We start from the raw sequence: 15,157 nt of genomic DNA on the forward strand, positions 1-15,157 counted from the left end.
CAAGTAGGATACTATTTAGTATTCCTATTTCTATTTCTATTACTATTCCTATTCTAATAGGATTGTATAAACCTATTCCTATTCTAATAGGATTGTATAAACATATTCCTATTTTAATAGGATTGTATAAACTTATTCCTATTCTAACACTCCCCCTCAAGCTAGTGCATACAATTCATGTACTTAGCTTGTTACAAATGTAATTAACACGAGGACTGATGAGGGGCTTGGTGAGATATCTGCAAGTTGATCACTCGACTTCACAAAATTGATAATCAATCTCAATGTGCTTGGTCTTCTCATGAAATACTGAATTTGATAAAACACTGAGTGATAAAATTACAGTATTGGAACTTCCCAAGCCAAGCTTGCAAGGACTGTTTCAGACCATAGAGTGACTTACCTAATCAACATACAAGGCTACTAAACTCCCACTGAGCAACAAAATTAGGTGGTTGCTCCATATAGACTTCTTCACAATGCAACGGTCGTTGTAAGTGCTCAAAATCTAGTATAAAATATATGGATCATGTTGAAATCAATAGACGAGTCGATATCAAACAAGTCATCGAAAAACTGGCCAGAACATGCTCATATGTCGGAGTATTAGATTTGATGGCTAAAAGTGGTCACAATCTAAGAAATAAAATTATATGGGTAGGGTCAGAATGATGTCACAACCCAACTAGAAAATAGAAATAATATAGGATAGTTCGAATTGATGGAACAACCCTATTGAAAAAGAGAAATAATATGGGTAGAGTCGGAATGATGGCACGACCCTGCTGAAAAAGAAAAATTATACGGGTAGAGTTGGAATGATGGCACAACCCTACGCAAATCAGATTTGAGGAGTCACCAGAAAGACGAATGAAACTATGCAAATCAAATCTGAGGAGTCACTGAAAAGACACATGATGCTATGCAACTCAGATATGAGAAAATAGTTTGGAAAAATCCACGGTACTACACAAATTAAATATGAAAAGTAGTCCGGAGAGATGCACGGTGCTACGCAAATCAGATATGCAAAAAAAAAGGTAGTCACCGGAAGGATGTCACGATGCTACACAAATTATATATGAAAAAGTAGTCACTGGAATGATGGCATAGTGCTACACAAATTAAATATGAAAAAGTAGTCACCGAAATGATGACATGGTGCTACAAAAATTAAATATGAAAAAGTAGTCACCGGAATGATGGCACGGTGCTACACAAATTAAATATAAGAAAGTAGTCACTGGAATGATGGCACGGTGCTATACAAATTAGATGTGAGAAAATAGTCACCAGAAAGATACACGGTGACCCAACTTTTGCTAACATAATTGTTGGCCAGACGGGCGGCATATATGAGTAATAGCCGCCCGCCGGCAGCGGAAGCTCTTAGATTTTCTACCAAGATCGTAGAGGCTCTGATACCATGTGAAAAATATATGAGAAGAATATTATTGAATTGTTGTGTTGTTAACATTATTACATAAAGACCCTATTTATAGACCCTAGAATACAATCCTTTACCAAGTAGGATACTATTTAGTATTCCTATTTCTATTTCTATTATTATTCCTATTCTAATAGGATTGTATAAACCTATTCCTATTCTAATAGGATTGTATAAACATATTTCTATTTTAATAGGATTTTATAAACCTATTCCTATTCTAACAATACTGAATGACTGAATCCCCAGGAAATAAATGAACACCAAAATGACATAGAAAGAGCTATAGATATGAGGAAAGAAACAAAAAAAATGAAATTAACTGACTAGACTGCATGATTTGTGAGAAAAGGATCTGATTGAAGAAATGAGAATTTACATATACGTACATAATTACAAATGTTATATCAGATAAAGCAACCATACAACCAATGAAAATAGAAGAGAACTCATAGTGTAACGCCATGAAACTGCAAGGAGTGATGCTGCCGATGGTTTAGGGGTAGCTTTACCAGCAATGGCTGGTGCAACTGCATGTCCACCCGGGTTTCTTTGTTGCTCAGTTGTTGGCAGCGGATTTGATGTCAAACCACTCGGAGGTGGTGTTGGTGATACCTTTGCTGTCCCGCCTATGTCTTGACCTGAAGATGTAAAAGATGAATTCGTGAATTAAGCACACAAAATTATATAACAGAATTCTACATGCTACTACAGAAGAACATATGTACTTCAATTGGGTTATTGCATGAATTTTTGAAATTATCCATGCTTTTAAGACTCTTGTAGGAAAGCCATTACCATGAGGCAGGCACTAGCCATGATAGTTATTATGCTAATTACTACAAGTTTACTATGGTTTTCATAAATATCATTGTTAATATGCCAATTATAACTCAATAGACAATTAATTGAAGGGCCGAATTTAGTGAAACATTTATATGTGCCAAACTTCACAAAAGTAGGTTTTACTAGGATTAACCGGCAGATACAAGTCAAAAAATGAGCAAAGGTGTTGTCTGCATGAATCCGCTCAAAGAACAACATAAGAATTACCAACTTCAGGACCGTATAAATAACCCGCGTGATACAATCTAAAACTCTAAACTGGAACATCAAGGAAATACCTATCAAATCCAATTATCTCCCATATATCACAAAACTCGTTTTTCGTCTTTCCCTTTTAAACCAGCAACAAAAAAACAAAACTAGTTCAATTTAAACTAAATATGCACAATGAGCTTACACTTGGAGCGAGACCAACCCAACTTCATGTTTTCCCAATCAAACACCAAGTGATATCCCTCCATAAAGTTCTCTGCACAGCATAACTCAAATGAAATTGCATGGAACATCCAATGGTCAACATGCATGTATGTGCACCTTAAATGAGTTTGAAATTACATATCAACTTACGTCCAATAATACCAATCATTCCTTCAATAGGTAGGAGACCCACGCAATAAAAGTTATCGCCCTGCACAAAATACCTCCAATAAGAAACCATCACTATCAGGACTGCAAAACAAAGTCCATGAGAGGGCACAATGAACTTGAGATCATACACTGGAAAACCTATGGAGAAAACCATACTTGCTTTGTCATAAAGGAATTGAAAAGATCTTGTATAAGCATGCAAAGGCAGCAGGGTAACATGTATATTGACAGCAGTAAAACCAAAACGAACATAGGCCAAGTACAAGGGCATTTATCCATCATTCATCTTTGCACATAGAGAGCATTTTACTCCAGAAGTTTGCAAAACAACATGCTACAACTTTAATAACTAATGAATGGGACCAAACAAATTGACTTTGTAGACAGTCCACTACGACAAAACTAATAAATATATTTTCTATTGTTGACAAAACTAATATTCCCTCTGTTTCAATTTGCTTGTCTTAGTTTGACTTGGCACAGAGTTTAAGTAAAGAAGACTATTAAATCTTGTGGTCTTAAACTAAAGATATGTTTAATGCATCAAAATTCACTTCATTATGCTGGTCTTAAACACGCCAGGTAGGATGTTGAAGTTACTCATTACTGAGTTGTCAAATTAGGAAAGAGGCATTCTTTTTGAAACAGACTAAAAAGGAAAGCAAGACAAACAAATTGAAATAGGGGGAGTAGAATTTTTAGAGAACTAACTTCATAGGGAGAGATGATGAGAACTAACAAGCTGGGATGGACACAGAAGAAATTTTTGGAAGGATTGCAGTTCTACAGTAAACCTATCACAGAAGCCACATACAAAATCTTATAGAGCTAATTTACACTATCAAAAATTTCCCAAGTACCAGCAGAAATTTTCTTAAACTTTAGGTGTCATGGCACTAATTAGCCCCATGGCCTATCTGTTCACCATCACTCATAGCAAACTTTGGATCCTTTCTTGCAGCGACTCTCGTTCTCCTTAAGTGATATGCTTCGAGCATCTCTACCAAAAGTTTCTTGGTGAAGAGCTGGATTCAATTTCACAAGTACTTAGATTTTAGAGAAATTCCAAATCCAAAATAATAGTAACAATGATATCTAACAACTATTAAAAGCTCTAAAGCTAGTTAGCTACCAGACACAAAATGAAAAATAGGGAGTACTTTTTTTCCTGAAAAAGAAAAATAGGAAGTACTCAAATTGATAGATAAAGGTACAGATAGTATTAATTCCAGATTAAGACCTGCGTCAGTTTCTGCATTTTGGGTGCACTAACTTCTTCATATAAATGCAAGTGAGTTTGCATATATAAGCATCGCATGTTACCAGCTCATTCAAAGAAAAAAATCTTGCAGCTAAATCTTCCATGCCTCAAGAAAAAAGATTAATTTGCAGGATGATGACAAAGCAAAGAGATTCAGATACTGACCTGACCACTGGAGATGGTAAACATGGGGTTCTGAATTACAAAGCTCTGATTAGCAGCTAACAAAAGTTTCATGCTAGGAATATTCAGTAAACCTTGTGAACTGCATAAAAAGAGCATATGGAGAATAATTTTTTTTGAGAAAGAATGGAGAATAATTTACAAGTAAATAAAACAAAAAACAGCATTTTCACGAGAGCAGACTTTACCTAGCCTTATAGCAGCAAGGAAAATCTTCGATAGCTAACCTTGTAGCGTTCATTTGCTCTTCAAGCTAGAAGAGAAAAAATAGGAAATAGCTCAGGTACAGCAAAAAACTGCATGTGCATTCTAAATCTAAGCAGAAGAGTAACTTGTGAAACCAAGAGAGGGAAAAAGGGAATAGCAAGGACAAGAGAAAAAATGATATTTGTACCTCAGTCACTACTTTTGTAAAGATTTCAGAAGGGAGAAAAGTGAAGGAAGACCCACTATCAACTAAGGCATGAAATCCACTCTGCTTTGGACAGGTACCCCCAACACAATAATGTTGAACTTCAACAACATAGGTATTGCTGGTAAAAATTACGAGTAGGAACGTAAGATAAATGTGCAAATGAAGTTGTTTAATTTGTCTATCAAACTAAACATAGCACAAAAAAATAGAGGAGATACATACTAATTTCCATCCAAAGAGACAAATGAACTTCGTCTTTGATTTTCAGGCCCTTTATCACCAAAGAAAATTGTGCCAGAATTGCTCTTTCCAAAACACAATGAGAATGAGTGTGGAACAAATCCAGACTTCGCCAGCAAACTTGGAACAGAAATTTCTCCTGGCCCTAATCCCATCACCCCATCTGGAGCAGCTCCACTCAAATAATTGCCACTTTGTTTGCTACCACAGCTGCAATTAGTTATTAGGTAAAAGAAAACCACATTCATCAACCAACTGGTAAATACTGTAACTTGACAACTAGCAGCTAGGCGACTAATCATATTGCCAAAAATAAACAGTCACATCTGAGACAGCTATAAAAGGTGTCAAGGTTCAAGGGTCAAATCTTCTCATTGGAGAATCCTTTGTTACATTCGGCTAAGGCACCTACAAACTCGCTCGTAATGGAATTCATAAAGTAGGTCTATCAAGTCTTCTTTTGTCACAAAGCCATTGAGCTGATCCTACTTACAATAATACAGAACTGGAAAAGAAAAAAAAAACATACCCTATAACAATAGGAGCTAGCACAGAACCTTGATGTTCATGTCCACCAACTGAAGTCAAATGCAATTGGTCCTCAAAAAGAAAACCCGAACTTGATGTATTTTCAGAATAGTAGTTAACAGTATAAGGGCAGTGTTCCTTTGGACTCCGGCAGTTAGGACCCAGTTCACATAATTGATGGCTGCAAGATAGATGCTTGCTACTGCTTGATCGTGCTGGGCTATACTCATTCAGATCTTTATCCTGCATAATAGATGCCCCAAATACAAGGGAGCACCTGCCAATCAATCATTGGAGAATTAACTGCTAAAACTGTTCACATGATGAGATACACTGTCACTTTTAAATACTTCACTGATAAGAGATTAATTAGCTCAACTGAATAATGAGTTTTAATAGCTATAAAAGAAAAGTAAAAATGGCTTTTCTATTTGTTCAGTAAGAGATGAACCAGCCAAAATGTACATCCCCAAATCAGTCCAAGAATTTGAAGTAGGAAAAAACTAATTTTCTACACCTTGAATCCTCCATATCTTAAAATAAAAATGTTTTACTTAAACAGAAAATGACTGACAGAGGAAGCTGCGAGATGCAACAAAATCTAAAATCATTAAACCTTTTACTAGTTGGCATATCTTTAAATGAAAATCAATGCCTTTCAGAAAGAAAATGTTGAGGTTCCAAGATAATATATCAGGGTATAGCAGTAACTTGAAGAGTTAAGACCGCAGAAGCTTGGACTTTGAGGTTGCACAAAGCATCAAACGCACAAGTAGCTTTAACTTGGACAGAAAAATTGCAGAGCACAATTGATGTTGTAAGAGTTTATATGTTTATATATCTTCCTTTAGAGTAACTACCTCAAATTAAATTAAGCATGCTATAATATTTTAGTGGTCCCAGCCGTCCCACTGTAAGTGAAGGTGACTTCGCCCTTGGAATTAAGTTGATGGTAGTTTCAAAACCACACTTGTGTTTTGAAACAAAAGAAAGGTCAAATATTACCAATAAGAATAAAACAGTCAAATGCAACATTTAACATTAGCAACCTACCAACATTGAGTAGTTGCTTGAAGACAATGGAGCGCATTGTACACAATTGCAAGGGAGCCAGAGCAGATCACTTCCAGCATCCAAGGCGACAAGAAATGATGCATTTGGTGTCCCTATGTCAATCCACACATAATGCAGCCTGAATAATAGTAATCCAGAACAATCAAGACAGTTGATTAGAACTTGAGAAAAAAAGAATTCTTTTACTCGGCAAAGATCTCGACAAAATATTTGATGCAATATTCAATACTATCACTATTTGAATTGTCAAAGGTTTTGGATTTTTGGTTGAGCTTCCCTTCCTTGCAAAGCAAACATAGTCAAGCAATGGAAAGAGAAAGGAAAAGACCTTCCTTGTGCACAAACAAACCATCATTAGCAAAATCCCCCCTTCCAACCTCTCCTACAACATCCATTTCGTCAAGGAAAGATGAAACGAACTCTCCAACACTTCCACTCCTCTCCTCTAGGGGAGACAAGGGAACATAATCACCCACCATCACATGAATCTAAAATCCCCGAGCTCCATACTAAGGGGCATGTTCGAAAAGATGACCTGTCAAGAAAGGTGGAACTGCCGTGTTCATATACTAATATTGTTAAAGAGCTTAGCATTCTTATTCTTATTTTTCAACATAACTTTTTCTTGTTCCCAGCATATAGGGGCTTAGGATTTTTTTAATTTTCTAAATGAAGAGCCAACTACTAAAATAAAAGGGGAAAGGAGATCTCTTCAAGATTTCTAAAGACGAATAACTATGAGGCTTGACACTTGTCAAGAAAATGGCTTAACGGCATGGAGAAAAACATGTGGCCAACTTGTATCATTTCAATATTTCAACCATGGACAATCTAGAAGAGTATTTATTCAAGGAGGCAACAACACCAAGATTTTAACTTCCAAAAACAATTCAACTCATTGCTCAGTTGGGGAAAAAGTTGGATGATTTTAGTAGCTCATTTCTTTCACATATCTAAGAGGGAGTACCAAAGCCCCACTGGAGGACAGCAACTATGAGGTCACTTATCTTATGCTTTTTCAACTAAAACTTGAATATCATAAGCAAAAATAATTGACTCCTTATGCAACAGTAATTCAAAGAACAAAAAATAAAAAACTCAAAATCCACTACAGCATTGCGCATTATAAGCTTCAATTTCTAATAAATCTCTTAAACTGATAGTATTAAGCAGTATTACTAACTAACTCAAGTCATTTCCATAGAAATGCGTTTCACTTCCTTCAGATGGAAACAAAAGCTGCTTCTGCGAACCAAGCTTCAGTCTCTGTCGCTTCCAATCATTACTAAGTAGCAACCTCATATGCTCCACACTCTCGCGGTTCGGCCACGTCATACTCTTCCCTTTAGATGCCCAAAACGACACCGCTTCATCTGAGAACCCGTGAATCAACCTCGACGAGAATGTATATCCGGCGGCAAGCTCAACGGAAAGCATCAACACCGCCATCGTCAGTAGTACAACTGCCGTAAGAGAAATCGCCATTGAAGCAAAGCCCTAGAGGGTAGAGATTTTTGTTAGGTGTGAAGAGAAATAGAGAATCCGAGGCTTTTTTTGTTTTTTCAAGTAAGAAAACTGGGGACTAACGGGGGAGTGTTCACTGTTCATTGACGGGAAAAGTCATATCGCCAGTCTAGATTTTACTTTTTTCTTTTCTTTTTCTGACAAGCACCACTCTTCGGTGAAAAAGAAAAAGACAAATACCACTCTTTAAATTTTATTACACTAGAAAAAATATATATCTTAAAATATTGATCATAGTTTAAATAGATATGAACTCATTATTCATATCAACTATTCATTTCTAAACTAGAATTTGAGATCCCTAATGAAAAAAAAAAATTATTTATTTTACCATACATCATGGTAATAACTAGGTGTGTTTGGTAGGAAAAAAAATTATGTTTATTAAAAATAAACTATTTGATTGGTATTTGAAAAATAGCATAAAATAAATTTCAAATTTAGAGATTGATGGTTTAATAAAAAATAGTTTATTATATATTTAGATGTTTAATTAAAGTATGTAATAATTTAATCATTAAACAATATGTAATTTAAGGAGCTATCATACATTGAACCTTCTTAAATTTGATTGTGTTGATTGACTATCAAATGATCCATTCCAAATGAATGAGATTGTTTTTTTCTAAATTAGAGATTTCAGATTCGAGCTTTGAATATAAAATTAATCTTAGTAAGGAGCACTATCTCTCGAATGAAATTCAATTCAATTTGAATTTAAATTAGTCCAATTCTAATATAGATATCAAAGAAAAAACTATGTTGTTGAGTTTACGTAGGTGCACTTTCGGCATTATATACACATGTTTAATTATATATTTATTCTCAAGACTTTATAATGGACCTTTTCACTTAAGTGACTTTTATTGATGGCAGAATGAAGAAAGGTGACAGAGATTCTAACATGCCCATAAGAATCCTATGAACAAATAATAATGATTAATATGCATGTAATTTAAAAAAAAATAACTATGGTCAAAAAGTACATGGGGTTGTAATCCCGTAACATTCATGATTTAGTTACTGTTGTTTACAAAATTTCAGTCCGAAGGTCGAAGAATATCTATCCATACTTCTTTGTTCAAAATATTTATTATCAATTTTTGATTTGCAATTTATGAATTAATGATTCATTCAATTTTGATTAAATCGATAAAAAATATTCTTCCAAATTTATTTTTCGTTCTCTTTTCATTAGATAGTAGTTGCTTGAAGCAGTTTCCTTTACTTATGAATAGGGGTGTACAAAATTAAATCGAAAACCGAAAATCGAATCAAATCGCAAATCGAGTCAAATCAAATAAAAAACCCGACTAGTAGTTTGGTTTGACTTGGTTTGATATTGAAAACAAAATTCCGACTATATTTGGGTTGGTTTGGTTTTAACTAAAAAAAACCAAACCGAGACCAAACCAACCCGACATTATATATGTAATTTTAAAATTTTATTTTATACATAAAAATATTTACATTGATATAATTTTAAAATATTTCTTATACTATTTCATAGTTTTTATTTTTTAATATATTATTTCAAGTTTAAAACTTAGAATTCGGAATGATCCAATAAAGATTATAGTTCATAAATGTTGATAATTATAATAAAACTTATATCAAAATCAAATTAATACTAATGCAAAAAAGAAATAATTCAACACTAAGAATGACAATAATATTGAATATTTGTTCTTTAATTTTACATTAGTTTAGACAATTAAAATACATAATCTAATTTTAATTTTCCTTAAATATTTAGTAATGTAACCAATACTTATTAAACTTATTTTAGCATGATTTAGTACTTTTAAATTATGATCATTTTCATTATGACTTTGCAATATTTTGTTTTATATGATGATTTCATTATTAGTTTTTATTGAATATTTTAGTGTTTTCACTCATCTCATATTTTGTGTTATTTTCTTAAGAAACACCTTAGATAATTGTATTTTGGTTGGACTAAAGAAATATTTGAAGTACAAGTTAATTATATGTTGGGAAAAGGGTCTGATGTACCCCTCAACTTTGTCATTTAGAGCTGATATACCCCTCGTTATGAAAGTGGTTCATATATACCCCTACTTATATACAATGGCTCACATATACCCTTTTCTTCTAACAGAAATGAAAAAAATTAATTTCAGGTTAATTTTTTATTATTTTTTAAAAAAATAAATAAATATATATATATATATATAAAAATATATATAATCTCATATGAGTATATTTAATCCTCCTCAAACATATATATTTTTTAAAACTCTTTTTTTGTTTCAATAACTAATTTAGATTTATTATTTTGATGGTCAAATTTTTTTATGTTTCACTAATATTCTTGTAAAACTTATTATAGATGACCAAATTTTTTTCTTCAAATACAAAAATTAAATTACAATATAGACAAAAAAAAATTATAATATAGCCAAAAAAAATAGTTTTAAATTTTTTTCTTTACATTAAGGAATGAAAGAAAAAAATAAAATAAAATAAGAAACTCAAATAATTATAATAAAAGAAGTCAAAAAATAATTTATGTATAAAAAAGATTAAAATATACCTTGAACTTTGCTAGAAGAATCATATACCCCTAAATAATTTTTAAGAAAATTAAAAGTCAAAAATATAAATTTAAAATTAACTTTTTCACTTCTGTTAAATGAAGGGTATATGTGAGCTCATTTTGTAACGGTAGGGGTATATGTGAGCCGTTTGTATAACGGTAAGGGTATATATGAGCCATTTTCATAACGAGGGCATATCAACTCCAAATGGCAAAGTTGAGGGGTATATCAAGCCTTTTTCCCTTATATGTTTGTATGCAAATTTTAAAAATCCAAAAATCAGAAAAAATTCGAGGTTTATTAGTTTGGTTTGATTTATAAATTTTAAAATTTGAAACAATGGTTTGGTTTGGTATTTGGAAAACCTGAAAAATTCTGAATTTTATTAGTTTGGTTTGGTTTATAAATTTAAATTTTTTACACAAATGGTTTGGTTTGATATTTGAAAAACCCGAACCAACCCGATCATGTACACCCATACTTATGCATTGCCTGAAAAAAGCGAAAAGAAAAATGAACTATATGGTGTATTTGGTATGAAGGAAAATGTTTCTTCGGAAATCTGGACTTTTTATTTATTTTTTGGTATTTTATGAGTAAATAAAGAGATATTATGCCAAGAATATTTATATGTTATTTTATAAAGTACTATGAAGACGGAGTGGATTAAGGAGTGGGGAGTGGGAGCTGACGGGGTGGGATGGTTAAAGGGTGGGAGTTGGGGGGATTGAGTGGGTGTGGAGAAGACAATAAACTTGAAATTTCGTCTATGCAACTACTTGTTTTCTCTGTTCTAATAAGAGAAGTCATTTTTCTCATTTTTAATGAATTTATTTTCCTAAAAAAATATTTTCCAAATATACTGACTAGCCAAAATATAAGAAATTTAGAAAACATTTTTATCCCTACTAAACACACCGTGAAATGATCATTTTAATCTAGGGGAACACAAGATAGAAAAAAAAAAACATACAAAAAGGAGGAAAGAGTATTTATTCGTATCATACAACATTAAGGAAAAGTGACCTTATTGGGTTATTAGTTTAATCGTTATCTAAAATTTAAAAATCAAAATTGATTCGGATATTTCAAATAAAAAAAATCTATAAATTACTGATCCGATAAACCAATTCTTATAATACAATAATATTTTTTGTTCGATTTTTTATTGAATCATTTCCACATATCCCTACTAACCAGAGGTTGCAAAATTTGCTCATGAAAATATAACCATTCAACTTGCTTGAGTTTGACTCCAATTTAGTTTATTTCGGTCGAACACATTTCAAACTAATCCAACCTAACTTCATCTCATTCAGCCCAATTTATATCACCTTATAAAAATTTGGCCCATGAAGATTTTTGTTAAAATATTTTGGGATAATTACTTAACCAACCAAATGTACACACTATATTTATCGAATATAGCTAGAGTTTTTTTAAAATTCACTTTGTATTGATCAAACAACAAATTCTAAAATTCGTTTTGTATTAGTGAAACAACATTTTCTGGAAATTGTTTTGTATTAATGACACAACAATTTGCTATATACTAGTGACGTAACATTTTATTCTGATAAATCAATTCACTTTGCATTTGTTGTTGTATACGCCATACATAATAAATTATTTTATCATCAATACAAACTGAATTTAAGAAACTCTCGCCATATTTCATAGTTATTCAAACTATCACTTTTTTCTGTAAATTCTCCAAATGTACACTCAAGGTACTATTTTGAACCATCATAATAAAACAAAATGGACCATTTTTGTCATTTTCTCTTAGTTTAGTCAATTATCTATTTACCCAAATAGTAAAACCTCAATAAATAATACTCGGTTAATTAATTATCTCTCTAAGATGATAATTTCTTCCGATCCCAACTTGGACAAATGTAAAAACCACTCATTTCAATAAGATAATATATTTTTAACAAACCGCTATATAAATATATGGTCCCATTAATATTATAAATTTATAATTCTTTAAAAGTACAAATGTATCTAAGAAAATTTAGTAAAATATAATTTTATTATGTTTAGGTTTTTGTTAAAATTTAAATCTAGTTAAAGCTTATCTCTAACTTTCCTTATTGCATCCAAAAGTTTCGGTGTTGTCTATTCGAATTGCACCATAAAATTGCGAAGAGTTTAAGATGCAAGTGTTTTCTTACGCGTAACTGGTTCCAAATGTATTATATCATCTTCAACTTTATCATCAACATTATTTTTTCAATGATATCCACAATTTGTTTTAAGCTCTGAACATGTATTATTTTCACCCATCCAATAGATTATTAACGTCCATTTTATTGCGGTAACGAGATCATTAATCATGAACTCAATTTTTTCACAAGTGAGTTCTTTCAAATTTTTTGAGATTTCATCCTTGATCAATTCTTTTCGATTAAATAATACCTCTACAAAGTAATAATATTTGATGGTTCTGCATGTATTAATTTAGAGAGGTTTTAGTGTAGTTTCCAAAGTTCAAGTTTATTTAGTTACAGTTTTGTCCGGTATAATTTCTAATTTCGTTCATTTTAGTCCTATTGTCAAATTGTCAGAATTTGTTTAGACTTTTGTCTTGTAGCTAGCTGAGCTCAATGTAAAAAGGGATGAATTGACACTTTTTCTGCTTTGATGAATGGAAAAAACCCTAATGAAACCCTTCTTCGACTGAAATAATTCTTCTTCTGCTCCGGAATTAGGGTTTTCATCACCTTCTCAGGCGAGAATCTTCCGTCTCAGTAAGTTTTCCTTTAATTGATGAAGTATTTGATTTCGTATTTGTAATTTTGCTAGAAGAAAAAGTTGAAAGGAACTGTTTCCTTCGCATTTTGTTCATTAGTACTAGTAGAACAGGGTTCGTCTGCTGTTTTATAATTCGAAAACAGCCTCCCTGTCTTACGAAAGGTAGGGGTAAGGTTTGCCTTCATTCTACGCTGCACTTGTGGGATTACATGGGGTTTGTTGTTGTCTTCTTTGTTTTTTAGCTCTATTTTCTAGTTGATTTAACTTCCACTGCAGGATAGTCCTTTTTCTTGTTTTCAGAAAGATAATTGTGTGTTATGTTGGATTTCATTTCTTGAGTGTATTTGTTCAGTAAATACTAATGCTAATTGACTGATTAAACATTATAATGCTTTTTCTTTATTCTTAATCCTAGATATTTGGTTATCAAGAAAGCACTGTAGATTGATAAATCTTGTTAATAGAACTATAAAGGTAGAGATATCCAGGTCAAAGTTAATGTTTATATATGAGGGGATCACAGCATAAGATTATCTTGGAAAATGCTCGATGATTAACATACAATCGCATACAACAAATAAATAACATTAGAAAATGATTAAAAGAAAAAAACAAGAAATTAACATGTCACATAAGGCAAAACTTTACTACTACTGTGGTTCCACTTTGTTTGGCATGGTTCAGAGTACCAAGGTCAAAGTACTTAATTTTCAGTATGAATTTCGGACAGAGACTTTTAAAGCTCTTGAAAATAAAGTTTGCATATTTGAAAACTACAAAAAAAGTATTACAAGTCAAAATAGTCAACAACTCAATGTATTTAAGAAAAACTTGGTCAAAGAAGAACATCTTTGACTCTCCAAATAGTAAGTGTGCAAAGCAAAGCGGAATGGAGGGAGTAGCTTCTATATTTTTCTTGATGTTAGGTTCAATGTTTGCAAGCACATTGGCATTTTCTCTGCATGACAAGTTCATATTTCATCTCACAAGGTGGTGGTCCTCCTTTTGTGTCAGAATGGAAAGACAAATGTGAATCTAAGTAGTGGTTAGTGGGGGATCACCATCTGAGAGTTTAAGGTGTTGAAGTATTAGGAAGACAGAATAGAATATAGATATGGCCAACATTGTCCGACATGAAAGTTTGCCTATACAGAGGAGTCAAAGCCAGATCTTTGAACGTTGTTGCATTTATAGTGGTTTTTCAATCTTCCTGAAAGATGGCGTTAATAATTTGTTTATTTAGGCTAATTTCTAACTGATAATTCTAAACTGTGATATCGTACATAAACAGATTGAAATGCATAATATCCAACTAGCTTATGGGTTTGTCAACAGTCATCTGTATAGTGTTTGTATGTTGTGTGTTCATATTACTTAATATTGTTTGAGGTTATAACATTGCTCAAGAATCAAATAATTTGGTATGGTTGATATAGGTCTATGGTACTTTAGATTTATGAGCAAGTTTGGCTAATCTCATATGAGCTTATCAAATGTGAAATTTATGAAAAGAACTCTTTAGGGATTAAAACATGTAAGAAAGAGTACATCAACATTGTTATTAAATGTGTTGCAGCAGCTATTGTGCCTATCCAATGTAAACTCTATGAAAAGAACTCTAAGGGACCGCTTGGACATGCGATATGAAATTGTGATGTGAATCATAATGATATGAAATTGAAGTTTTGTTTCGACATGCAATTTGGAATCTCAAATCATGCTTTTTTGGAGAA

At 32.4% G+C, this 15,157-nt stretch overlaps 1 protein-coding gene across 2 annotated transcripts; it reads right to left on the bottom strand.

Annotated features, from left to right (window-relative positions):
* Positions 1-1,787: 1,787 nt before the first annotated feature.
* LOC125814243 (aspartic proteinase-like protein 1) lies at positions 1,788-8,124 on the bottom strand. 2 transcript variants are annotated; one of them, XM_049493705.1, is made up of 10 exons: positions 7,766-8,124; positions 6,562-6,700; positions 5,510-5,751; positions 4,963-5,190; positions 4,720-4,858; positions 4,514-4,578; positions 4,308-4,407; positions 2,861-2,921; positions 2,691-2,762; positions 1,788-2,088 (listed from the first exon to the last, which is right to left on the bottom strand). In XM_049493705.1, exons 2-10 carry the CDS (start codon positions 6,565-6,567, stop codon positions 1,850-1,852), a joined length of 1,152 nt encoding a protein of 383 aa, XP_049349662.1. In that variant the 5' UTR covers positions 6,568-6,700; positions 7,766-8,124; the 3' UTR covers positions 1,788-1,849. The 2 variants fall into 2 exon arrangements, with proteins under 2 accessions (XP_049349662.1, XP_049349661.1); XM_049493704.1 differs by having other exon boundaries at positions 5,510-5,785.
* Between the last annotated feature and the right edge of the window lie 7,033 nt (positions 8,125-15,157).

The sequence above is a fragment of the Solanum verrucosum genome, unplaced genomic scaffold, assembly GCF_900185275.1.
Source record: "Solanum verrucosum unplaced genomic scaffold, falcon-dt-bn FXZP01000230.1, whole genome shotgun sequence".
In the NCBI taxonomy this organism is placed as follows: Eukaryota; Viridiplantae; Streptophyta; class Magnoliopsida; order Solanales; family Solanaceae; genus Solanum; species Solanum verrucosum.